This window comes from Nothoprocta perdicaria, unplaced genomic scaffold (genome assembly GCF_003342845.1).
Source record: "Nothoprocta perdicaria isolate Ctin4 unplaced genomic scaffold, notPer1 scaffold_7, whole genome shotgun sequence".
NCBI classification, from domain to species: domain Eukaryota; kingdom Metazoa; phylum Chordata; class Aves; order Tinamiformes; family Tinamidae; genus Nothoprocta; species Nothoprocta perdicaria.
In genome coordinates, this window is record NW_020455976.1 from 2,654,126 (window position 1) to 2,681,723 (window position 27,598).

General features: G+C 50.7%; 1 protein-coding gene across 1 annotated transcript in view; it reads right to left on the minus strand.

Annotated features, from left to right (window-relative positions):
• SH3PXD2A (SH3 and PX domains 2A) overlaps positions 1-27,598 on the minus strand; it is a 218,978-nt gene that overhangs the window by 137,071 nt on the left and 54,309 nt on the right. The window contains exon 3 of the mRNA XM_026050650.1: positions 21,448-21,523. Within this exon, the coding sequence (XP_025906435.1) occupies positions 21,448-21,523 (76 nt within the window). The remainder of the gene's footprint in view (positions 1-21,447; positions 21,524-27,598) is intronic.

The window sequence follows — 27,598 nt, forward strand, 5'->3', positions numbered from 1 at the left end:
AGAAAAATGCCAACAACCACATCCCATCATTGACGCCGAAACACTTGGTTATCTCCTGCCTCAGCTGATACCAGTGTCCTGCTTCCGTCTGCACAGCCGTGCCTGGCAGACCCCAGTGCTCCGCAGCCAGCGCACAGCTCTGCCTCCAGCAGCAGCCCTCACTCCTTGGCCAGTGCAGAATCCATGTGGGCCACTATATTTGGCCCAACAAACGAGGGCACTAGCAGCCTTGCTTGCATTACACAGCACATCTGCTGCTGAACATGTCAGCATCACCTGAGATACTCCAGCTCCTCCCCTTCCAGCAGTGGAAAAACACAAGTCTCTCAAATGCCTCTGCAGCAAATTTTTGATCAACAAGCCCTATACCATGCCCAGGATGCTACACAAATCAAACTGTCCTTCTGCCATTTCCAAAAACACGCCAACTACCACCTTTCTCACTGACATCCACAGAAATCAAGGAGTTTTTCTACTGACAGTGGTGGCATGGTCCATAAGAGAAAGCCCATATGGTCCCAGCTCAGTCTTTTAAGCGTGGGCCTTAATGATCAGAGCCTATTACAACATTCCCACCGTTGTGCAGTTTCTTCTGATCGCGCTAGTGTGACATGAAGCCAGGGACGCTCACCCCAAGACGSTGGGTCAGCGCCAGCCTCTCTGGCAGGAAGCCCCCGAGCTAAATCCATGGGGGCCCAGGACCTTGCAGCGAGGTCCTCCTGGAGGGAGGAGAGTTTGCACCACACCCCTGCCAAACTGCCCTGGAAAAGCATCGTAAGGTCCCGGCCACATCCCTTGGCGTGACTGGCAATAACCCCACTTGGAAGACTCCACCCTTAAGCTGGTTGAGAACTGGAGCTGTGAATAAAATAATATTTGCACTCACCCCAGGTAGATCAAAGTCTTTTATTATTGTTAGGAGGTAGGTCTTGCAATAACTCAGTGCTAAGACACACACTCTCGTAGGAACATTGCAAGTCGAAATTGAAGGGTAGGAAAGTGAAGGTGACTTCATATGATCACARAATGAGCACTCGTTAATGACAGCAACAGAGCCAGTCCCTAGATCGCTCTGCTGACGGCATGTATAAAGAACCATTATCATTTGCATTGGCATCCAGAGCCAGAAAATCCTTCTATTTAAGTATTTATTCTAATCACGGACAAATTCTCACTTTGTCATAAATGAGGCAGAAATCTCTTCTATGGAAGACCTCAATTAGCTCAATTGCCAGATACACAAGCTACAAGAGGTGAAATTCAGCAGCGAGATTGGTGAGGACACTGCTCCTCAGAGCAGCTGTGGTATTTGGAAGGCACCAATTAACACAGAAATTAAACAAACAAATAACTCCGTGGCAAACATAACTAGGTGTTTGTGCTTGTCCGGGCCTGGAGATCAACAGCGAGGGTTTCAGAGAGTAGCATTCAGAAACGAACTCCCCTGTGCTCTGCAAAACAGAGCTGCGTTATTTCCTTCTGAAGGTACGTGTTCTCCCAGAGTCCTCCAAGCAGTCCTCCCCGACCAGGTTTAAGCTGAATTTTTGACAGGCCAGGACAGCTATGGAAACAAGCTGCTGGACTACAACAGACTAAAGTTGGCCGGCCTCCGAAACGGGAAGCTCATCTGGAGACCAAGTCAGCATTTCAAGCCCAAAGGACCATTCTCTGGTTCTAGACAGAYCTCTTTAACACAAGTCTTACTCTTTTGTGTCATTAAGAGGAACCTCTTCTGGAGACTTCTTTTCTCTCCACTCCAATCCCTGACAAAGCAGCTGTTGACTTCAAAGGTGCAAGAGTGAGTGCTTTAGGGCAGGGAGAGCAGATTTCTGTGACACAGGGAGAAGAGAAGGGCCCTTCTACCTCCAGATACTCATGGCTCTGACCAGGGCACTCATGTTAAGGTCACACTGCACCCACTGCTAAGCCAGACCTGCAGACCTTCCCCCTGCCTCCTCCGCGCTCACGTCGCCATCGCCCCGCTGGCACATGCAGCCTGGCCACATTTCCAGGGGCTCCACAAAGCAACTTCTCAGGTCAGGGCCRTGGCCAGAGCCACCCGACAGCACCTCTTCTTCAACTCTTGACCACAGGACCATGAAGCCTAACACACCACTCCTTCCCAGCTGCAGGACCCGTGGACAGATTCACTCCTTCTGGCTAGTGTGAGGGTCCTGTTGGATGGTGGCCCTGGAGACCCACAACAGCAAACACGAGACAATCTCAGGCCCTTCTGCCATTCATGGCCAGCAAAGCTCACTTGAATTGCTCCACATCAGCAGAGTGTTCCCACAGGCACCTCTGATGAGCTGGGGCATCAGCTGCTAGTGCATGACATCATGGTGAGGGAAACAAGTTCATAAATATTCATCAGCTAATCAACCTGCTTTACTCCCAGCTCTTCCACATGGGAGTACTACAGCTCAGACCTTCCAATTCAAATTATGCTCATGTAGGATTTGGTACCAGCAGTGCCTACTGGCCGTGTGTGACAGCTGAGGCTCAGTCCTCCTCTGCACATGCAGAGGCTATTTATGCACATGCAGAGGCTATTTATGCACATGCAGGTAGACACATTGCAGAAGGGTCAGCAAACACTGCAGAGCAACAGAGCTCCTGTCCCAGAGCTCAGCAAGCGCTGGGCACCCCCTGCTCTCATCTGCTTCAGTGTCTCACAGGTCACCAGAGAGGTAACAGATCTCTCTCCTTGGAGGTTTTCAAGGCCCAACTTGACAAAGCCACAGCTGCATCATGTGTAGCTGGTGAGAGTCCCTTTGATGGGTGGTGATCTGCCAAGGTCCCTTCCCAGAGACACTGTGGATCTGTGACTGCAGTCAATAAACATTGCTCAGTAACCCTGAGATCAGAACGCGAGCCAGGCAGCTCCCCAAAAATCAGGGTACCCAAGGGCAACCCATCTCTTACACTTCTCTCCCCCCCGTTGTAAAATAGAAATAATAGGTCCTAGGAAAACACACTGGAACCTCTGCTCAGGAGGCAGAATGAACATTGTTCTCCAGATAAGAAACATTTTCCAAGGGTCGCCCTGAGCAGAAGACTYGGCCATCCCCTCCTTGCATCCCATGTGTTTTAGAGAGGGCTGAAATTTGTCTCCTTTGCCAGAGCCACCATCCCCTGTCTGTGATCAGCAAAGTGCCCATGCCAGAGCAAAGGAAAAAGAGCCCTGTCAGACACCAACAGCTTTTCCCAATGAAAGCTGCCGAATAAAAAGCCTCTTTCAGGGATTAATGTTCTAACCAATTACTCAGCCTCCGAAAGGAAAAGTGCCTTCAGCAAAGGTGACAGCAGGGCCTGTGCACTCTTTGTCTTCCTTTCATGGTTAATATGTCCTTTTTATTTCCCAGCAAGAAGAAAAAAAAAAAAAAAAGGGAGAACTGGAAACAAATCTTTTGATATTTTTTATTTTTAATAAGGATCACTGGGCCAGCAGCATAAAGACATCAAAATAACCCCAAGTTTACTGCTAAATTAAAGAAAAAACATTCAAATGAATAGGCATAGAAATCTGAATTAGGAATGCGAGCTGATAATTACCCTTCGGGGCTGTGATTAATTGCACTTGAAGCCACGGAGCCTCGAAGCTGCCAAACGGGACCGACTGCTAACGAAACACACAGCACCAAATGAACTGGTCTTTCTCTCTCGGCGCTACCACACAGGAACGGCAGCTCCCCAGACGCAGCTGCCTTTGTGCCCTGGCGTGCGAGGCCGTGCAGGTCTGGCCAGCGTTATAAAGTGCCACTATCGGGCTCCTCATACCACCTCTGGGGTGGTCCAGCCTGCAGGTTTGTGGTCTCCAAGTAGGAGGTCAGGGATGGACAGACGCCCTCTGCATTTCCAGATGGAGAATTATCATCCCTGTACTCAGCATCTTAGGGCAGGACAGCAGTGACACTGCTGGTTGTAACACAGTGACAAGCGACAGAAGCTTTAGTTCGCTTTGCTGTAGAGTGTTGCTTTTGATTGCGCCAAAGAACTTTGTAACCTGGCTTCTGGTCTGAAAAAATGGCCAATGGACGAGGAAGAAATTCAAGGAAAGTGCACATGCAATGGGAGCCTTCTCCTGAYACACACTCCTCATTCCTGCACATCAGTGGTTAGCTTTTAGGAACTAAGAAATCATGTTTAATAACTGCTTTTGGCTCCATCCTACAAAAAAATGCTCTAGTACATTTCTCAAACCGCAGAGATAGAGGTCCCTACAGAGTCCTCTGGCAATGAATTTTGTAATTTAATCACATTGCATGCGATTACATACTTCCCTTTGTTCACTTAAAGCTTGTTTTTCAAATTTCACAGGCTGCACCTGCTTTTGTATGCTAAAAAATGGTAAAATATCACGGCCTAGTCACCTTCTCAAATTCTTCATGATTTCACAAACTTCCATCACATCCTACCCATTACCTCTGTTCCAAACTGAAGACTTCTAGGCCATGTACCCCCATCATAGAGAAGCCAGTTCACCCCTGTGATCACCTCTGTCATCCAGACATGGTGATCACAGACATTCTCACAGCTTTTGGTGATGCCTGGACCAGAAGTGCACATTGCAATCCACACGTAGGGGGACTGTGGATTGACGCGGCTGAAGCTCCCTGTTTTACTCCTTGTTCTTTGCCTAATTCTTTTAACACGTCTGGCTTCCTGATTCCTGCCGGCTGTTTTCATGGAAACATCCACAAGACAACTGATATCTCCTTTATGGATTGCAAGTGTCTTCTTTCCCCCCTCCAATAAGCATTGCTTTGCACTTAAATATATTGAATTGCCTTTTTACCACAAAGTATCATGAGCTCCAGCTGCAATATGATCAGCTAAGTGAGTTACACCCTATGCTGAACAGCATGGATGCCACAACAGATCCTTTAGGAATTCCTGCTGGTAAAACYCCGTTTCTTTTTTGGATATGCAGTTTTTCACTCTGCATGCCCAGAGGATGTATCATTTCAACCTGCATGCTCATTTGCACCAGCTGGCTTTCAATAACCTATTTTAAAAACTTCCCTGTAATACTTTGAATTTCAAATATCAAAACCCAAGAACTACTTTAATGCCCGCAAATGTCAAAGCACCCATCCTTAAATGGAGGCTCCTACCTAGCAGAAAACAGGCTTAAGGCCTATGTCAGTCATATGTCAAATAAAAGAAAGGCTGTTAATATAATTATCTTCTTATTGCTATTTTGGGAGGCATAGTGGGTTTCGATGGAGCTTGCAGTAATAGGATCTCTTACGCCATAATTTACAAGCACGTCTGTCTTGACCAATTTTCCACATGGGAAATTAATCACATTCTGCCTAATGGGAGGGAAAATATCCCTTTGCAGTTTGAATTGGATTTGCCATGGTCAATTGGACATGGGATTCTTCTTTATCCCTTGTCACAATCTGAGGTGTCATGTTGCCGTCTCAAATCCATCCTGTTGGAGACGTTTCCCTGGCTGGGGATTTCACTGCTTTTATGCAATGCCCACCTGTGCACAACGGAGACAGTGGCAAGTGCCAGCAGGGCACAGYGCCAAAATCACACAGTCTGACAGGCTCTGTACCTGCTTGCAGACATGCATCCCTGCTTACCCTGCTCAAGCACACGTRTATAAAATAAGGCAGGTTTCATTCTTGCAGGCAGACTCCTATGAGAGGGCACAAGCAACTGAACATGAGGCTCTCATGCACCAGGCTAATGCCCGCTCCGGGGGCTGCCTGTCCCTGGCATCTCCACAGGGACTCAGAGCTCACAGGGACCGCAGCCCAGGGGCTACTGGGCTCCCCTGAGCTTTCTCATTGAGATCTCTTGCAACGTTTCAGCTTCCAGACTTCAGTCCTTTCCTCTCTCCCCATCAACTACGCAGGGTTTAGAGCACAGGTTCTGGTGCCARTCCACCTCTATGTATCTGAGAGAAACGCCTCCACTTCAGAAATCCCCACTCTGTGCTCTCAGTTCCTGGGAAAAGGGGCAAGAAAAGTGACTCAGAAAGGGTGAGGGAAAACAAGCTGTGAAGGTAACTCCTCAGCTGGCACCAGACAGAAAGTAGGAGCTTTCAGGTAGTGGGTAAGGAAACAAAGATAAGTGTCTCCAGGATCCTTTAACTCTACCTGGAGAGGCAGAAYGCAAACTACTCAATATATCTTTAAGGTTGGGAGACTTAAAGAACACAGGACTGTTTAAAGTAAAAAGGAGTAATCGTATGACTGGAAACTATGAGTGTCCCTAGCTAGGCACCCAAAGGAACTGAGCAACGTTCATTAGTCAGGGACTTTATTGGTACTTGGGACTTTTGACTGCTGAGCAGGATTTAGACTGAAAAGATATTCTGGGGCAGGCTACTCTATTTATGTTTGAATGGAATTCAGCTTCAGCCCACGTAATATTTTTCCATGCTGATCTGAGCAGAAAAAGCCCTGCTTTTTCCTTGGGAGGGATAAGAGAGGGTCCTTTCTGGAGGTCAACGTGGGGAAGGGAGAGGAGAAGTGTTGCTTCCTAACCAGGGGGTGAGGGCAGGGAGAGCTGGGGCAAAGGAGCTGGGCCTGCTGCAAGGGACCTTCTTGCTCCCTTCATCTGGAAGCTATTTCCCAAAGAGGCCCTGCCASAGCAGAACCCCCCGTCCCAGACACTCCACAAACACAGACAGTGGCATTAATCTGTGCCCTGCACATATCCACAGATTGCACAGCGAAAACGCCCGCTCCCGTGCGACTCCTGAACAAAATAATGCATAAAACAGGCTCCAGGGGTGCCAAGCATTTGAATTAACATATAGCACCCATGGAAAAAAAAAAAAAAAACAAAAACCAAACCATATGTTGAAACTACCAGATTGCAAGTAATATAAAACACAATTCTAAGAACCCTCCAGCATCTCTGAGCTGCTGCATTTGGCATAGACACGTTGGGCAAGGCTCAGCCACTGGTATAGTCTGGGGTGATTTCACTAGATTTCACGGACTGGGCTTTTTCCTTACAGAAAGTCACAGGGATGAGAAGAGGAGGAGGAGAAAATATTTTTTTTAAAAGTGCTTCTTGTAGTTGCTACAATGACTGCTCTGTGACAGGAGACCTCCTGAATGCAATATTCATAAACGTACACTTCAAAGAGCACATTCAACTGAGGGACTGGTGTTGTGGTGACTGGAATTATACCAGTGCCACTTATAAATCACAGAGAGAAATCATAGGGTTTGGATTAAACCCCTGGAGCAGTTTAGGAGAACATTGGATTTTGAGAAGTTTCTGCCACTGGGTGGGTTAAAATGCTTCTTTTTTTTTGAGGCCAAGATCTCACAACCACAAACTATCAACACTTCACGTCCAGTTGCCACATGCTCTGAATTACTCTTGATCCTTGAATATTACCACAGCATGGATCTGAACAACCAAATCACCGAAACAGACAACCAAAAGGGAGATCAAGAGACWGCAAAGCCACTACTCTGACTCAAGCCACCATCAACTCCATCTCAGTCATTCCTGAGAGATGTTTGTTTAATCTAYTATGACAGACCTCACCTCCCTTGGCAGTCCTAATCCAACACTACTTCTCTCATGCATCACAAGTGAGAAGGATGCACATTTCAGTACATTCAGGATGAGCAGAAAAGACCCCATCTGATTCTTGACTATGCTTCTCTTGTCCACCTGGTCTAAGTCCATGGGTTTCATTGAATGCACATAAGCTGAAGCACTGAACCAGTTCCAATGGCATTGGTCTCCAAGGAGAACCTAATGGGATGAGTATGGGACAAAGTAATGAGCAGGTCAATAGGAGAGAAAAAGGACCACGAGCAATGAGATGGAGTCAACACCCTTAAAAACTTTTTAAAGACCTTGTCCAGAGTGCAGCAGAATTAACAAGATTCTTTCTAGTCACTTGATGATAATGGATCAAGCTTTAATTTACATATACATCTTGAGCATGTAAAAAAAAAATTTCTAGTATGTCTTCCCTTCTCTTAAAGGAAATCCATAGGAATCTAGACCAGATCCTTAAACCACTCTGAATCCATACTCAAGTCTTACTTCAAGTACCTTGTTTTGCATGCTGTTTACCCAGAGCAAGTACCAAATTGGACTTGTTCACTCACAAATTAGTCTTTTTTTGTCAGTGTTTCACCAAGTTTTTTGATGTTTCTTTGGGTGACATTTGAACTGATAATTTATTAATTTATGGTCATGTGCCAAGAGGCAAGACAGGTACATTTCAGACTTGGTGCTGGAGTTTATTAGATCCATTACTTGAAAAGAGAAGAATGAAATGACCTTTTCAAAAATATCCACCRTACAACAAAATCAAATTTATTTCTGTTACTTCTGAAGACACATAGAACATTTCACATTTAACTACAAGCAGTCCATGCCGTTAACTCTTCAGACAGCTACACTGCCTGCAAGTGATTCGAGAGAGTCACTTCCGAGTCAACTCAACAGGGCAGATTGTTTTAGATCATTTTATAACCCCCAGGAAATCTACATTAGTAACAAAACCACAAGAGAAAAACCCTAACTTCCTGAAATCGCCCGAGGAACCAGAGGCATCACAAATGGCAAAGAGAAAATAAATGCCTTCTCGGCCCTTTCCAGGCCTGGCAGCAGGGGAACGTGGCAGGGGAGGAGGCAGCTGTCGCCAGCCGAAGGCGACGCTGACGAGCGCGGAGCCCGACTGCGGCAGCACCGAATCCAAGGCCCGGGCGCTGACATCGGTGCTGACGTCCCCACTCTTGGCGAGAGCACAGCCCGGGGCTGCCGTGGGGACACCAGAACCATGTGCAGGGCTGGGGTGTCCCGGGGGACAGAGGGAAGGAAAGAGCGGAGCTGGGAGGGGCAGCCCCTTCATGCCGTCCCAGCGAGAGGGAGCTGAAAGAGATGAAGCAAAGGTGACAAGCACCCAGTTGGCACCCCACCAGTATCCCAAGCCCCCAGGGACGGCTCAGGGGCTGGCAAAGCCCAGGAAACCTCCCCATGCAAGAAAGCAGCAATGTGCAAGACAGCAGCAAGACGTAAAAGCCAGCGCTGGGCGAGAGGCTCGTCCCTCTCCGAGGGCCCGCCAGTAAGCAGAGCTTTCCTGCAGGGCCCTGATGCTCCCCGCGCGGGGTCATCGCTTCCTCCCATTGTACTGGACGAGCGACCCGGCTCGCAACTGCAGCCAAATTTCCAAGCACACACACACAGAGGCCTGCAGCACACTGGCGCTCCAGAAAACAGGAGCTGGGCTCAGAAGACACTTGGGCGCTTCCGAAAATTTCCTGCTGGAGCCTTGTGCTCCATAAAGAGCAGAGCGGCAGCCGGAGCGGCGCTGGCCTCACCTGGCACCAGGGCTCCTCTCGGGCCCTTGCCAACTGCCTCAGCCCTCTGACCCCCCAAATATCCCCCTTTTCCCTTCCCTGTCAGCCTGCCCACTAAGGAAGATGGAGCTAAATCCCTTCTCTTAGTTACGCTATTGCACACAGCAGCAAAGGGCAGATTTTTCTTTTTGCAGAGGAATCAATTCGCCATAATGCAGTAATTTAACTCCTCAATGATTAAAAAACCTAAGCTCAAACTTACACTTGCAAATATTTACTCAGAAAGRAGGAAAACTAACAAAAACACTCTTTGCAATCACCAGAACCACCCCGGCGAAAGGCCCAATTCCCTATATTGCTTTAATTAAAAGCGGATGAATAGCAGTCTCCTGGCCGAGAAACTTTTAAGRGAAATAAAGTCAATCTATAGGCTTAGGAAAATAAAAGAGCAGGAGGGAAACAAACACAAAAATCCTGCCAACTTTAGGGCTTCCCAGGGGATTGTAACGCCTGGACTCTCTTTTCCAGGGGCGCTGGGGCAGTGTGGACGGAGCCACCTCACGCGCTGGCCCGTGGGCGCGCGTCACACGTGGGGAGCCCGCGGTGGCCAGAAACCACCACGGGGAGGGATGGCCAATCCAGAGGCCAAGAAGGCCAATGGGATCCTGGCTGCATCAGGAGGAGTGTTGCCAGCAGGGCAAGGGAGGGGATCCTGCCCCTCTCCTCAGCTCTGGGGAGGCCGCACCTGGAGTACTGTGTGCAGTTCTGGGCWCCCCAGTRTAAGAGGGACATGGAGCTCCTAGAGAGGGTCCAGCGGAGAGCAACTACGATGATTAAAGGACTGGAGCATCTCTTGTATGTATGACGAGAYACTGAGTGAGTTGGGCCTGTTTAGCGTGGAGAAGAGAAGGCTGAGAGGGGATTTGATTAACATGTATAAGYACATGAAGGGGGAATGGAGGGAGGAAGGGGCCAAGCTCTTCTCATTGGTGGCCAGTGACAGGACAAGGGGTAATGGGTGTAAGTAGAAACACAGGCAGTTCCATCTCCATGTGAGGAGGAACTTCTTTCCTGTGAGGGTGACAGAGCCCTGGCACAGGCTGTGCACGGAGGCTGTGGAGTCTCCTTCTCCGAAGGTCTTCAAACCCACCTGGATGCCGCCCTGTGCCCTGAGCTCTGGGTGTCCCTGCTGGAGCCGCGAGTTGGACTAAATGATCCCTAGAGATCCCTTCCAACCTTAATCATTCGGTGACGTCCCGGTGCTGACGTGGCAGCAAAGCGCGGGTCTGGCTGCAAAACGGAGGGCCCCGGGGCAGAGGGCCCAAGGGGGCGGTGAGCGGAGCTGACCCCACCGGAGCGCCGAGCTGGAGCGCAGAGCCGCTTGGGGAGGAATAATCTAACCCGGGCGAGCCAAGCATTCATCACGGCTGTTAGAGCAACGGACCACCCTGCTCCGGAGCACATCTGCAAGCAGATGTGAGTGCCGAGATTTTAAACACTGGCGGTAACGGCCCCGGTCCGTCATAGGCAATTATCAGAGCACTTGGCGGCTGCAGGATTTGAGCGCTACACCAGGCTAGATGGATTTATTCGTTTGACACCAAGGAGAGAGAGAAGTGGCAGTTCTAGCTTCTATACTTCTCTCTGTACTTTCCAATAAAGAAGGTAAGTGCGGAGGGAGCAGAGGCTTGATTTGGACCCTTGAAATCCCACCTGCCRCCCCAGGTTTACTTATGCATCACGTTTCCTTTTCTCAAAACACTTCTGGCAGTGATGAAGTCCAAGCACAGGGTCCCAGGCACAATTAATGATAGACCTGATCATAATGGATGATTCCCAAGGCCACTCCAGGCACTTGTAAGGCAGAGAAGAGATAAAATTGTTCTTGGTGCTGTGGAGAAGGTGTCAAGGGGGAGTGACCTCTGAGCTTCACACAGGTAGGAGCAGCACAGACAGGGACAGAATGAACCAAAAATTACTTTTTTTTTTAACCTGGGCTAACCAAAATCCTAACCTTGTGAAAGGCACTTTTTTTTTCTGAARAAGAAAGCAGCCTCCTTTTGCTTAACTTTATCACATCTTCGCCTCTTTATCAAGTTGATTTCAGCCTTAAGTCTGTTTAAAGCCTAGCTCACCACAACCACTACAGTGTCAGACACGGCGGCAGCTGCACTCATGGGCATTATACACAAAAACACACAGGGAAAGCGTTCCCCAAAGCGCTGCAGCCKCTCTAACCACCACTCCTGAAGCCAATGGCAAACGCAGTGACACTGCTGGGAGCAGGGCCGGGCATAACCAGGCTTGACACTACAGACACTATGGGTGGGATTTCAAAACTCTTGAAAAATGATTCCTAGTAACAAAGTRCATTGAAAATAAACAGCAAAGTTGTGACCCTGAAAATATTTACACATGTGCCTCGCTTGCAGCTTGTAAGTAATTACGGTGAAGCTGATGTCTCTCACTTTCTGTAATGCAGGCCAGGAGGAAGGTCCCGCTGCTGGCGGTGGAAGCTCCTGTGCCCCGCGGCGCCTCCAACRTGGGCTGTGGCTCGTGCTCAGGGCAGCCCCAGCACCTGCCTTTCGGGGTGGATTGAACACCTCTGGAAATGAAACTGCTGGCCCATGCGGACGAGGGCAGATGAAACTGGAGTGTGAGAGCCCAGAGACACTCMACCACCCGCAGCCACACAAACCCGCAACACCAACACGCACCCGGGCTTGTCTGATGGCGCTGGATATCTAAGGAAACAGCACCAAAATCCTTTCACTTCTAATTAACCTTAGTGGAAATTGGCTTGGGAAAAGAAGGCTAGTTGAGAGGAACTGAAAAAAAATGAAATCTGTATTTTATTATTTGYCCAGATCTGGCTGTGTGGCATGAATTAACCTCACTTCAAAGGATGAAACATTCTAATTACAAAGCACTGCATCGAGTACAACCATTTCCAGGCTATTATGCAAACCCAACTGAAATAATATTATGGGTACAGGATTATTTTAGTTCCCCATTAATCCCAAGAGGAAGAGGGATGTGAGTTATTTTCTCATCCTGACAAATCATCTCAAGACATTGCTGAATCAGGCATGCTTGCAGCTTAACAGGAAGTGAGTAAAAACGTTCAACTTTTATTACCTAGGCTGAGGATCCCTTAATGAGAATGTAAAACTAAACCTCATTTACTTTTCATTGTTCATGGTACAGATTCTTAGATTTTTGTAGTTACTTTGGAACAGCCAACGAAGARAGTCAGGAAAGGTCATTCCCACTGTTATTCCTTCCCATGCGGTCTCACTCCGGGTTCCTGCACAGCACAGCGGTCTCCTCTGCAAAGCTTTTGGTGGAAATGCTTTCCTTGCATAAAGGCCACAACTGTTCCCGCTGCATTAAAGCCATAAAACTGTTCCAGCTGAACCCAAACCTGATAACAGCTTAATGGCACAAAGCAATATTTGGACTCAACTGAAGCTGATCGTATCACTCTATAGCTCTTTCCCAACTTAAAAGACTTTTATTTATAGTCTTTACCTGCACCCAAGAGATTTTGGCATATTTGAACTAACCTGCCTTCCTTGTCTTCTTAACCTTGGTCCCTGCCCAAGAAAAAAAGAGATGTCAGCTGAGCACGGATGGGGTTTAAGTGCCAGCAGCAGGATTAACCCGCAGCACAAAATCCCTGGTGCTCCTTCACTGGATGCTGTCACTGTTCCGGGACAKCGGTGCCCTTGCTTACAGAATCAYAGAATCACAAAATGGTTAAGGTTGGAAGGGACCTCTAGAGATCATCTAGTCCAACCTTTGAGACCAACCAGATCATCTAGTCCAACCTTCTAGTCCAACCTCAGCCAAGAGGCTCTCGATGAAAGATGTGGGGAAAGTTGTGAGGTCCTGGTGCAGCCACATCAACCCCTTGCACGAAGCAGGTGGTGGCAGCTCTTTGCTCGCATGGCACTAGCAGCAAAGCAGGCAAATATTTGCACAGCCAGGGCTGTCCTTGCCCTGTGCCTGCTGCTCTCACAGTGGTGCAGGACACCAGCTCCCGTGTCCAACGTGGTCAGCAGCGCCGTGGGGCAAAGCACAGGCAGCCATAGGAGACCTCTCCATCCCTGGGGAGGMCTGTTTCACAGCCACGGCTGTGCAGGCGCTGCTTGGTACCAGCCGGGTTTGGCAGAGAATATTTTACATTATGCAGCGGGAACGGCTGTAACTGCTCCCGTGTGCTCTGTGCGGGGGCAAGGAGAACTCTGCCCACCAGCCCTGCCCTCCGCAGGAAAAAACACCRACTGCCAAGGCACGTGGGGGCCTTTTTGTTTATTCCGGGTCAAACCCGCGCCACTCACGGCCCCAGATCCACAAGGCAACCTGCAAGTCTGAACTCGCCGGTGTTTAGGATGTAAAATCAGACGGGATGTAATTTTCTGCTCTTTATTCAGAGGTGGCAAAACCCTGGTCGCCAACAACATGGTGAGAGCACTTAACTTCAGACCCAGGGAAACCCGAGAGCAAAACATTAATTACCTCCGCTGAGGACACGCCGGGGGCCCGTATTAGCACCTCTGTGAATGGGAGAAGCTCGAGAGGATTGAATTTCCCACTTCTAGGACTTGCTTTCTTTTCCCTCAGCTCCTACCTTTGGCTTCCTCTTTCTAATTCCCGTGCTATTTCCCTCTCTCCGCCTCGATATTCCATCTAAATGGGACTTACAGCTTTACAAAGCTCACGGCAGGGCTGATGCTGCCATGGGTTATTTCACTGTAGGGGAGGTAGATCCAGTTTGGCAATGAGGTGTTCCCCTCGCCCTGCTCAGCAGCATAAAGATGCCCTTATGAGCGAGAACAAGCTGGTTCACAAGAGCCTGAAAACAGCCACGTTGCAGTGACCTCTGCAAACGCCCCRCTCTTGGGAAAGGCAGTCCCCCTAAAAGCTTAATAAACAGAGAAAATAAAGTAGTCGAGAAATTGCCCTGCCATTGCGCGACAAATTCCCAGCTTCATTGTTTTCAAATCCTCAGGAAAAAAAATAATCACATCCTATTTTAAGCATGTCACTGTATAAATAAATCGGCCGGTCCAGCCGGAAGGCCAAGTGGACTGAAAACAGACTGAGAGGTAACTGGAGTAAGTCACTTAGCTGTGAAACTCGGCTGGGCTCTGCTCTCCTGTAGTGCCCAGGCCGCTGAAAACTGAATGCAACAGAGATGASATCGGGCAGAGAAAAAACATCTAGAGAGACTGTCTAGAGCCTGGGGGGCTGCAAAGGCATCATAGCCCCTGGCAGACTCGACTCCACTTTTTTAGTGCTCTCAAAAGCACTTTCATTATATGGGTCATTTGTTGATAGATGGTGGGAAAAAGCCAGATTTCAACCTAGAAAGGCAGACAAGTGAACCCTTATATGAAGCCACCTTCTCCCCGGCCTGTGGGTTGCATGCAGAACACTCTCAGACTTGCTGCATACCACCCACTCTAGATTACAGACTTGCAGAGTTATTTTTAAAAGGTAATTATAGCAGTGGAGGGCACACTCATCTGGAGCGGCTGCCCGAGGAGACGACGAACCCAGCACAGCTCATGCTGCTTTTCAAGTCTGTAATTGTGTTTACTTATTGCTTTTAAAAAACAAGAATCAAAATACAACTAATTTCTAAGCAAACAAAAAAAGGCTTGTGTATTTCCTGGAGCAATCCAGGCAGCTATACCGTACTGCAAACTTCTTGTTCTAGCATCAAACTCATTTTAAGCTTTGGAAAAAAAAATCCCCATGTAGCCCTGGCAATATGGGCAAACCCCAAGCCTTCATGCAAACCCCAAACAAGACCCTTTCCAGTCTTGGTTTTCTCTCGAAACTGTGGCTTAGTAATTACAAAACTCATCAGGAGATGTGAACAGTCTCCTAAGAGACTCATCATGTTTCCTCATATGCTGATTTCTGCCCAGAGGTGGTTTCTGTTTGAGCAAAACGCTGGGTCTTAACCTGTGTGAGAAGAGCAGCCACAAGCCCCGGAAAAATATTCTGCAGGCTCCGGCTCTCCCAGTGYGGCTTCGTCCCGCAGTTGCCCCATGGATCTGGGATCCATGTGCTGAGGAAGGGGCCAGTAAAGGTTGAAAGAGGGGTAAGAGACACCWGGGGAAGCAAGCACCATTTCCTTAGTTATAATGGAAGGGCAGGTGTCTCTTCCAAAGCAGGCACGACCAAAGGGAACCCCCGGCCCCCTCGGTGTTGGCTCTGSTCTCGCACCATCCCCATGCAAGGAGACAGCCGGACACATCGGAGACCTCAGAGCAATGGGACTCCCAGCAAATACCCGCTGCAACAGCAGCAGCACGGCCCACATTTATTATTTATATTTACATATATTATTATTTAAAACCCCAAATAACCAGCCCTAGCTTTCCCTCCCCCTGCCCTTTTCTTCTCTAATGAACTCAGCCCTTTGGCTCAAGCGCTTCCGCTCAAAGACCTCCAGAGGGCCTGAGGTGCCTCGGAAACAGCCAGAAGCACCTGGTGCCCTCCAGGACACGGGGCTGGGAACGACTCCGTTCGCTCCGTCCTCACAGGGAGCGGRCGCCTGGAAGCTGCCACTTGTCCCTGGCTTCTTTTCTGCAGGTTCTTCAATGGGAAGCAGCCTGMGGGTGTCCTATGACCTCATGCTCCACAAGTCTGTCTTTCAGCCATACGAGACTTAAACCCTACCAACGTCTCTGGGGAACGTGAGGAAAAGAGCGGTGTTGGGCGCGCGGCCCCCCCGYGCAGCGCTGCTTCCTCCCGCAGCCCTCGCTTTCCTCGGAGCCCCGAGCGGCAGGAAATCCATTCTCCTCTGGYGAGGGACAGGAGATGGATTTTCCGCAGCAGCTCTCTTAGCAGGGCAGAAAATAGAAAAAACAAAAACAATGGCAAATGCCGGCTCGAACAACAGGGGCTGCTGGGCAGCGGCTCGCCTGGGCCCGGCACTGCCCAGGAATCACACGGGGCGAAAGCAACTGGAGGGACAACCCGCCAGGGCCGCCTCGCTGCCCTGCCGACGCGCTATCCCGGCCCAGACGTCGCGTCGGAAACGCGAAGGCACCTCCACATTTAGGCACCTTCTGAACAGGAAAGAAACGCCACAAAATTACCACAAAACGGCTATTGAAGGGGAATGACTCCGGAGCGGCCGCCCCTCCAGGCCCTCCCAAGCGCCCGGCATGCTGCCCAGAGCYGGCCCTTGTCCTGTCCCCTTCCCACCTCCTCGAGCTGGAGGCTCGGCTTGGACCAGCTCAGCTTGGCTGGGCTCAGATTGGATCGGCTCAGCTTGGCTTGGCTCAGATTGGCTCATATCGGCTCGGTACGGCTCAGATCAGATCAGCTCAGCTTGAATTGGCTCAGCTTGGATCGGCTCAGCTCAGCTTGGATCAGCTCAGCTCAGCTCAGCACAGCTCAGTACAGCTCAGCTCAGCAGAGCTCAGTTCAGCTCAGCTCGGCTCGGCTCGGCTCAGCCCGGCAGGCTGCGCTCCAGAGAGGGCTCCAGCGGGGCTCGCTGCAGAGCCCCTGGACAGACCGGCTCCCGCACRGCAGACCTTGGCTCCCGAGGGAGTCGTTCCTTGCCCCCGTGCGGGACGGCCAGGCAGAACCGTGGCTGCTGCTATCGCAGGGCAAGGCCTAGCCCAGGCGGCTGCTGCGGCGCTTCCCTGCGCTATCGCACCTGCACGGACTGTGCCCACGTGCCMAGGGGAGGCTCTTTAGGAAGGTTTAGCTCATATTTTAATGCAAAAAGCAAGATGTGAGTAAGTTTAACCGCTCCTTCTCCTTCTGTAAACCTTGAAAGGACTTTTTGCTGGGCTCTGAGCTGTTGCAACATTTTTCATGTTCTTTTGCATGTGGGTCATAACATCAAAATGGATTTAAAGAAAAGTTGAAAGAACTAATAGCTTGTTGCCCAGGGTCAGAGAACCACAGTAGAGGAAACAACCAAAAATGGAAAACAAACCTGAATTTTTAAAAAATATATATATTTCTGTCCATAAAATCCAGCAAGGAATTGGGACAAGGAATGGATTTCCGTTTAAATATCAACCTGGCAACAGCTTCTGCAACAGAGAGAAGAGCCTTTGCCAAGAACATCCCTTTGGGATTTCTAGGGCTCTCCTGAGGCAGCTCCAGTGCTCTCTGTATCCCCGTGTGTTCTGCCTCGACAAGCTGTGCTGGGTACGTGCAGAAGACGCCCCGCACGCTATCACCGCCGACGCTCAGCATCCGTAACAAGATCACACAMGGCCAATTCTCATTTGCTGATCCTAGTCTTGATTTACGCAGGTGGAGACAYGAACCACGGGATGCCAAGGTCTTGGATACGAGCATCAACCCGTCATCTCTAATCCGGCGCACGAACAAGCTCCCGAGATCCCAGAGCGAAACGCTGCTTCTCCTCCAACCCGGAAAAGCCAAGGGAGCGAAGGTGGAACACGCACAGCAGGGAGGAGCAGCCGCTCTCAGCACCACAGACGAAATCCTGCTGCTGCAAACCTGCTCGAGTCCTTCTCAGCTGCCTCCTTCCCAAAGAACCGGCAAGTTTGGGAGGGGGAAAAGCACGAAACCGGAACAGAGAGACAGACATAGGCACCTGGGATGCAGTTCATGGGCAGCAGCTCCACGTCCCCACCGCAGCTGGTGCGGCAGGAGCGGCGGCGAGGCAGGTCCCGGCCGGCGCTCGCTAGCCAGTATTCCCGGGCTCTGGCATTGTGCAAGGCRGGGAGGCCGCTGCCAGCGCTCCCGCCCCTCGGCGCCAGGTACCGGGGCGGTGCTGCGGAGGCAGGTCCCGCCGTGCAAGCGCCCGGCCCCGCGCGCGTCCCGCCTCGCCGCTGCCCGTCCCGCCGCCGGGCCCAGCGCCTGGGAAATCAGGAGGAGAAACTGAGGAGGGATTGAAGAGCAAGCAGAGGAACAGACCCGGCTCACCCAGGCCGGCCACGTGGCGTTTGGCAGCTATAGGCAGGTGTCCTGTTCTTCCAACACGTGTCCCCAAGGAAAGGGCCAGGTCATGGGATGCAACACAGCCGGGAAATGGCCTGTGTGGCTTCATCCACCACACCAGATCCCTCCCCACGGCTCGCAGATGGGCTGCCCTCCATCAGCTGTGAGCACCTCCAAAACAAGGCCTGTTTGCTGACAGAGTTCAGGGCATTTCCCCCTATCCTACCAATTAAAAAAAAAAAAAAAAAAAAAGCGATGCTGTCTGGTCTGGCCTCCCCCACACACTTCCCTATTTGGTTGGCTCATGCCTCACCTCCTGACCCAGGCCTTTCTGGCAGTGAAAAGAGAAATCAGGCAGCAGAATGGAAAAACTTCTGGAAAGAAGATGAATTAAGAAAAATGAGGAAAAAATGTACGTTTTACCCTTTTGGTATGAAAAAAAAACCTAAAAACTTGAGGGGAGTGAGTCTCAAAGAGCACGGAATAATCCACAGAGCATCTTTTATGGGAGTATCAGGCACTATCCGCTTGATCAGCTCCTTGCTCCTCTTCATTGCAAGGAGAGCAGTAGAGTCTGTACTTGCACAGGACGGAAAAGGAGGTAAAACACTGAAGAAAGAAAATGATAAAAACATGATATAGGTGTCTAAAGAAAAGAAGAACTSCATTTTCCTGCTGCTGAGCCCAGAATGGACTCTCCTAGGAGGACAAAACCCCAAATTCTGCTACACATCCCCTGCTTTCACATGCAAAAAAAAAATTCAGCATCATCCAATAATAAAACATATAAATAATAAAAATAAATAATATAGAGCTCAGTTGACCTAGTAGAGAGGTACTTTGCCTAGTAATTTGCTACACCATAATCACAGCAGAACGGCTGAGGCGAATGGAAAGGTGCCTGTTGTGCAAAGCTGCAGCCCAAACGTCGCAGGTCCCGCAGACGGGCAGGAGCCCTGGGCAGCCCCTGCGCCATGCCCCACAGGGAGCAAAGCTGCAGCGAGACACTTTGCAGATCTGCACGAATTTACTATTTATGCAGACAAGGGGAGGGAGAGAGATCTGCTGAAGGATGCTAGGACGGAGCAGAAGGGCACGTTTTGCTTTCCATTTATAATAGGGATCATGATCTTCATCTGTTTTGCACCGAGGAGGCTGAGATGGTGCTTAAGTGACAGGATGTCAAGGTCTGTCCTGCTTCCTGCCCCGTCCCCAAGCAGGACCCTGGTGCTGCGATGGAGGCACTGAGCACAGAGCAGCCCTTTCCCTGCAGGACGGGGACACAGGAACCTGCTTCCCCTGCAGAGAGACCCCCTGTACGTCCTGCCTCCCATGGAGGTGACCAGTGACTGCACCACAAAGCGTCCAGGGGTTTGTCTCCCCATCTAGACGTCTTGCTGCCGTGTGTGTGTCCATGTGATGCCAGACGCTTCCCACCACCTTCGGCAACGCCGGGCGCGCGGTGGCTGCCGACGGTGCCGGCAGCAGCGTGAGCGCCGCGTCCCCAGCGCCACCTCGGCACGGTGCCACGCGGGAGGGCACCAGAGCAGAGCCACGCCAGCTTGCCTGAACCAGGCCCATAATAAGCAAGCAAGATCACGACATCTTCATAAAAGCAGGATTTAAGTACAAACATCTGCCCTGCTATTTTTTAATTAAGACAGTTTATAGCGAGGTGTTTGTCTCGGTAATCCATGGCTCAGGCTGCAGAAATGCCCTGTGTATTCTAATTACGGCAGCTATTTAACAGACTCCGACATTGTTTGACATTTAGCTGAGTCACCTTGTTCCCCAGTAAAGCAACAAGGGCTTTTCAGCAGTTCAACAAGAAAGAGGCAGGGATTTGATATTAAAAGTAGAACGTATATCACAGATACTTTAAATTAAATACAGCTGAGGTCTACTCACTCCTGGCAGCTCTTTTCTTTCGGACATTAAGCCAGACCAAATGTGTTGCAGATCCAACCCTTCCCCGCAGGGACACCCAGCACTTCCATCTCCATCATGTTCTTGGAGGGTGGGAAGAGTGAGAAGTGCTGTAATGGGCACGTGGGACATACCTCATTCTCTGCAAATATCACCCACCCATATGGCAGGATCCACGTCACTGAGAACAGCAAACAGGCTCCAAGCACTAGGTAATCGAGACTCAGCCAATACTGGTCTAGGGCAAAGCAAAATAAATTGGCCAGTGGCTGCCAATGTAGGAGGAACAAYTGTTGTCTGCAGACACAGATGCGCTCACAGCATGTCACCTAGCRTGGCTGGGATTTCTGTATGCTGCTTTTAATGGATCTCAAAACACTTTACAGCAGGAAGGACAGGCCAGCAGTCCCAATACTCATTGCACAGACGTTCCTCAAGCTGACTCACCTAACAGTTTGCTGGTGGCATGGCTGGAAAGACGGCCTAAGTTTGGATACCTCTCCCCATCCCAGTTGGAAGTGGAGGACAACACCACCTCCCCCTGGCTGCAGCTGGCCTGCACACAGCAAAGGAACCGTGCGGAGCAAAACCATGGGGTTCCTGCTGCTGTTTCCAGACACCTGGGGAGGCTGCTGCACTGTCCTACTGTGGCTCTGATGCTTCTGTCATGTCTTTGCACTGCTGGTCTCCAGGTCCTCGCATCCCCCCTGGGGACACAGAGCTGTCCCCGAGGACAGGATGTCGGTCATGTGCAGCTCCTCTCACAAAGCTGTCGGAGGGACAGCATGTGAGGCCAAGGAGATATTTGCTTACCTCAGAAATCCCTGTTTGCATTTAAGCTTCCCTCAGTTTCCTTTGTGAGTCAGTGACAACCTCGATTATTTATTCCTTATTATACAGCAAGTGTGTCTGCAAGGCTGCAGCACCAGAAATGAAGACAGCAGCGCCCCTGGCCTCCAGAGGCCTCCCAGGTCACTGGCCAGGCTCAGGTGATGCAGTTACCCCACTTCAGGAGAGGCCCCTGGAGCCACAGAACCCATTTGTGCAGCAACCTGAGCCTAAACAGCTGATGCAAGATCCCCTGGGAGCCCTAAAGACGATGCCAGTTATTTTGTTACATGGAGACCTGGTAGCCCAGGCCAGCACGTGTGAGCTCCCTGGGAAAAGGGGTTCAGGAGGCCAGTCACAAAAGGTACTAGAGTAGATAGTTATAGAATGGCAACTCTGAACTATTCTTACCCATCTAATGAAGGGCTTTTGCCATGGCATTTACCTGGTAGGAAAGGGATGATTCTTTGCTTGGGGTCTTTCTGGCCGCCTTCAATGGGGAACTTGTCCAGCAGCTGCATCTGCAAAGGAAACAGAACAAACATCTTAGGTGGGAGACATGGACGGGCCGCTCAGGAACAGGGGATTTCTCAGTCTGCGTGTGTTTGGAAAGAGGATTAACAAAGTAAAGCAACTGCAGGGATGGCTGTGCTGGCAGCCTGGGGAGCCTGTGCATGACAAGGTAGGATACAGTTCACTCCAAGAAAGGGAGGGCAAGTTCCTGGCAGCGCAGAGCGGTTGGGACGGGGCCCGGGCAGACATCTGAGCTTGGCCTTTCTGCCGTTCTAAAATTAGGCTCTCACCCTTCATTCCACAACACACGCTTCATCTCCAACCCACAGCCTGCCCAGGTTGGTGGAGAGACAGTTTTTACCTGCCCCTGTGACAGGCCACCCACCTGGCTAARACTGCTGCCGGTGCCGCCAGCTTCGAGGTCACTTAATGAAATAACTTATTTGTCTTCTTGCTGGCAAGGCAATGCCCACTGCCCTGCTCCATTAGGAACACTTCTGCCTTTCCAGGGACAGACGAATGGGCTTTGGGAAAATATCTTCCACTGCAGTCCCTACATGGAGGAGAGCAAGAGCCCTGGGAGAGCAGAGCACCCCGGGGGCCTCGGCACTGGGAACTACCTAGGGCAGGCTGCAAAAGCCCATGGGGGGCAAGTTCTCGCCAACGTGATTCTCACCAATCTCAGCAACCCTTGAGCACGAGGCTCTGGCCCTCCAGAGCCAGCGTTTCACCCACACCAGCTAAGATCTCGCCCACCAGCTCCTGAGCTACTGGGCTGTAGATCCACTTCTACACAGCATTTCCACGCCCCATGTGTGACGCAGCTGTGCTGAGGAGCAGAGCCAAACCCCACGGCACTGCAGAGCCACAAGCAGCCCTTAACTTGAGGAGCACAGAGCGGTCGTGAGGCTACAGGGGATGCGCGCGGCGGAGCACCCTGCAGAGCAGCAGTGCCCTTCTGTGGAGCCAGCCTAGGGAAGCAGCGTGCGGATCATCCCGAGTTCCCTGGAAAGTGGTGTGCGGATTCCCTGTTCCGGGAAGCAGTGTGCAGATCCCGTGTTCCTCGGCAGCCTTTGCAACCCCAGCTCAGCTCAGCAGCCTGGACACACCAGTGTTGAGGAGACACCGGAGGTCGAGGGCAGACCACGAGGCCACACACAGCCGCACTCAGAGGGGAGGCAGCTCTGGCTCCAGAGGCACCTTCACAAGGTGGCCCAGGAGGGACCATCTCCAGCCCTGAAAACCAGCAGAGCTTCTCACCCTCCCRTTCACCCTGGACATCCTTTTGCTGCTGTTCAGCCCGCGAGGCTACCAAGACAAACGCCCAAAGCTTCATATTCTGTTTCATTTTCTTCCATATCTACAGCATAAAATCAAATGCTCCATGGCTGTGCTGATCCTCCAGCCCGAGCAGCAGCCTCTGCTCCTTGTGGCCAGGGGATGTCCTTGCTTGGAAAACATAAAAGTTGCTTTTCTGGATCCTACCAGCAGATGAGTCCCCAGTCGTTGAGTGCCCCATTTCCACCAGACCCACAGAGATGTTTTCCAGGCCGCACTTCCCAATTCCCAGGCTTCCCTCCGGCTGTAAGGCGCTGCAAGGAAAGCGAGCCGTGTCAACAGGCTCTCACTCACTCAACAGGGCTCTTCAGCTCCACTGCTAAGTAGCTGTGGGGCCAAAGGGAGCTGAAAGGAGCTGCCGGGGCAGAGGAACATGGCCCGTCCCCAGCGCTCCTGTTCCTCGACCCCGCAGGACCCCCTCTCCTTCCTTGAACTGCATGGACCCCTCCACACAAACCCTGAGCTGGCGGCCAGAGCTGCCCTGGGGGGCTCCTCAGTCAGCATTTAGCCTGAGAAATGCCTCGTGCCCCAAAGTGAGGGTGTGTGAGTTCACATTTTTGCTATCCTAACAGATTTCCCTCAAAAAACATTTTTTTGGCTAACATGGGAGAAAAGCAGTCAGGATTTCTTTACTTTTTTTTTTGCCGCTCTTGCTTTAAACACACAGGCTCCTTCTCCTCTTCCTCCACGCAGAACATCTCCCGCATTTCAACCACATGCTGCAGCAAACCAAAGATCAAGAGGAAACTCGGGAGTAGAAGGAACATCTGTGCAAAAGAAAAAGCTAAAAGATCCCACATGTTTCCCCATCAGGGAGTCAGCTTGGTAAATAAATAGACCATAGCTTTGCGGATTGTTAGCTAACTCACTTTTCTGCCTACGGAGACGTGTTTTTTATTGAAAATGTGAAATTTTGTTTTCTTGTAGGTAGAGCTCCGGGTGTCTGAGGTCAGGCATGGGCAGGAGTTTTGTTCAAAGCCCAAAGCAGGAAAAAAACCCCACTGACTGACTTGAAGTTTCAGCACTGCTAGACTTTCAGCCAGGAAGGCAATTCTCACTTTACTGCCCAGCGACTGATTCCGGCTGGAACCGACACAGTCCAATTCCCATGGTTATTCTTGGAGTTAGATTAGCTTGGCTAATAGAGGCCTTTTTAACCACATCAAGAGAGTCACAACGTGTGTAACTTAGTGCTATTTATCTAAAGGGTGGGTATCAGCAAAACAGATACAACAAACTACAGCTGGAAGCGTTTGGCTAAGCTTTCCTAGACTACACTTCCCGCCCCGGCTCTCGCTTCCGCAGGGATGGAGGGACAGAGGCGCTGGGAAGGCCACCAGGGCCACCCGGGGCAGGGACCCCGAGTGCCCGTGAGGGAGGGCAGGTGGATGAATCTTGTTCAGGGTATGAGGCAACCCCCTAAGCACGACGTGACAGGCAGGAAAAGCTCAGATTTCTGAACGGAACGGAATATAAGGAGTGAATTTGCAAGGTTCAGCACCCATGGAGAAGGTGACAGCCCCTCTGCAAGACTCAGCCCCAGGTGTCACTTGCCCCAGGCCTGTGAATGTGTAAGTTGGGTCTGACGTTTGTGCTGACCCAGTCTCTGCTCCCAGGCACTCCTCTTAACGCCTAAAACATCCCTTTGAGCACAACCAGAGCTGACTGGATGAGCATTAACGGCACAGGGACCACAACACAGCCTGGCAGCTACCGCGGGCCTCTGGGCTCTGCAGGGCAGGACAACCTCCACTCATGGACAAGGATGCAAAGAAGACGAGAATGAGACAAACTCAGGGGCAAAACCCAGCAAKGGGGCCTACATGAAATATCCCAAACCTCCAAGAGCTATGAGTCTCCTGAGCCAGTGCCTAATGCCCCAGCTCAGCCCATCTCTAATGGTAACACAGCTCAGTGGCACAGCACGTCCTCTCATGGACGGTTACGAGGTCAATGGACAGATTTTCAGTTCTCTGCACTGAATGTCCACAGAGCACCCAAAAGTTGGAAACTTTGCTATGTGGAAAGCGTTTCACCAAGAAGACAGTAATTACTCCTACTTAAAATGTATATATGATTGATTAATAAAAAAATTCTTCACTTGATCTACCTGGGTGAACTCCTCAGATGTGGGCAATTTGAGAACTGTTGCCTTTATTGCTGACATAGAACATTTCATTTAGAGAGAAGGTTCTCCATACGAGAAAATAACCCAGTGGAGTGCAGTAAAACCACTTCATCAAAAAGGGCTGTCTGGGGCCTCAAAGTTTGGGGCTGTAGGCGGCTTTGGGGAGATGAGGAAACCCGAGCATGGAGCACACCCAGCAAAGCACCAGCGTGAGCYTGAGAGCAGGAATCCCACCACAGGGGCACCACCGACCAGTGGGATGAGCATAAAGAAATCTGTTCTCGTGTCACCGTGTCACAGGGCGGGGGATCCGCTTGGAAACTGGGAGTGGATATGGAAAGGGGGAAATGAGCTTCCCACCCTTTCAGGCCACGTGTCCGGAGTCAGGCGGAACAAACACACCCCGTTCCTGCTCCGGGCACAACTCGTGTGCGTCCACAAACAGCTGGCCACCAAAACCACGTCCCCAGCTTCATCTCCCCGGACTGCTCCGGTTCTACAGCAGCTTTCCAGCAGTCCTGCCCGGAGCCCTGCCTCACGCCGTGAGCGCATTTCCTCTCGCACTTTGCTGCTCTGCAAACCCTGTGGCCAGGCTATGACTTTCTTACTTGCAGGGGTCAGCAAAACATCGTGCTGCTGCTCCCGCTAGAAATCAGGGGAATTGCTCGCTTGGGTTGTTGCTGCTCCCTGCAATGGGAGCAGGCTCACAGCACCGTCCCGCTCTGCTCCTTGCTGCCCTTGCACAGCCATGAAGCCGTGAGCTTGGCTTGCAGGCCCGGCGCAGGAGCGCRATTCAGCGGGACCGGCTCTCGGGACAGCTGCCCCTTCTGTTCAAGGTGACTGCATGAGAAGCAGCTTTCACTGTAGAAACCAATCAAACAAAACCTCTAGCTGTCACTTTGCAAAGCAGAAACTTTCAAACATGCCCCAAGTGCATCCGCAGAGGTCCAGAAACTGGAATACACGTCACATCATCCACCTGCTTTGGATGTAAACGTAGGGAGCTTCAGGAAGTTGCTAGAGGATTTTGGACGCCTYGAGGAGGGAAAAGTTGAAACTTTCTGACTGTGCAGATAAGTAATAAAACTGCTGCTGCAGCTACAGGGTTTTCAGACCAAAGCAAATCACATCCCATAGGCCTCTGAGCAAGGGTGGGTTGATCAGAAAGCTGCTTGTATTAAACACCTTCAGCTGATGTTATCCCAGCTTGAGAGCATATGTAAATTGTATGGGAAATACAAGAGGTTCAGCCAATATCTTCACCTCCAGCCTTCTCACCTCTCCTTCAGGTCTCCTTTATCTATAAATGTGAATATGCAGTGAAGAAGGAGAGTCTGCTGCAAACAAGGAGCATTTGGGCTCATGCCAGCTGATGGGCTCGGCAATTACCCCAGTTYGGCAGGGACAGCCAGACCCAGGCCTCTGTCTGCCTCGTGATGCCTCCATCTAATTAAGAACTACCAGAGAAAGCCAAGTGTCCATCAAGATGCTACAAGTAACATCTCAGAGGATGAGAAGACAGGCATCTTCTGGCCTTTACTTACTGCRTTTTATTTACCTTGGTTACATTTTTATGACACATTTCTCTATCCTTTAGGTGCAGACCACACAGACCACCTGAGAGCAAGGGGTGACTTCTCTTTTGCAAGAGATCAGGCTTTAACTCTCCTCTGGCCAGCAAGTGCAGGGGGACGTAACCAAACAAACCGTTCAAGGGCCTGATCCCATGGCACTGACCAGTGTGAACTCTGTTTCTGATCTGAGTATCAAAAGCAAAGATGAAGCCTGTGCATCACCTCAGTGAAGCCCAACATTCCCGTTGTGCCCTTCCTTCTCCACATCACCTGCATTACAGCTTGACACTACCTGCCCAGCCCTAGGCCTGCAGAGCTCTGCTTTAGGGCAGAAGTAGGTACTGACAGAAGAAGTTTCCAAGTTAGTTAGATAGTTAGTTCCAAGTTCCAAGTTAGTTCCAAGTTAGCTAGTTAGTATTGTGGCTAACAGCAACAACACCTTCACTGTTGGCTTCCAGGGTTGGCAAGCTGTGACGGAGCCTGACTCTCCGTAACTACCRCACTGAGGCAGTAATCGGCCTTGCAGCCATGCCCTGGGCTGTGGGCTGGAGCTGCAGGGTCCTGCTGGGCCGTTAATTCCTCCCTTCCTTCCTTGCAGCCCTTTTAACTCTCCCCCAGGCTGCAGGATGGCAGCTTCAGCACTCGCGGGATGCGCAAACTAGGAACCCCCCTAAACTCTTATCAGTCCTTATCTCACCGGCTCCTTTTCAAGGGGAAACAGCCTCGCCATGTGCGCAGATAAAATCAAAGTCCCCCAGGAGGTCAGCGCTGCAATCACCAGAGATTTATTTTAACRCACAGCCACGCTGAGAATGACTTCCATCCAAATCTATCGCTTAGCCAAAGCAACATCCACTGCTGCAAACGGATCCAGGATTCAGGCGTTTCGCAAAGCGGGATGGGGCCTCTCTCCCTCTCCACAGCTGCTAACTTGCTGTTGTCCCAGCGAAACAGCCACTTGATGAGTATCAAACTGTGACCATGAGATRGAGAACAGCAGATTTCTGGCCGCGTTTCCCTGGAATACCCTGAGATTTTGCCAC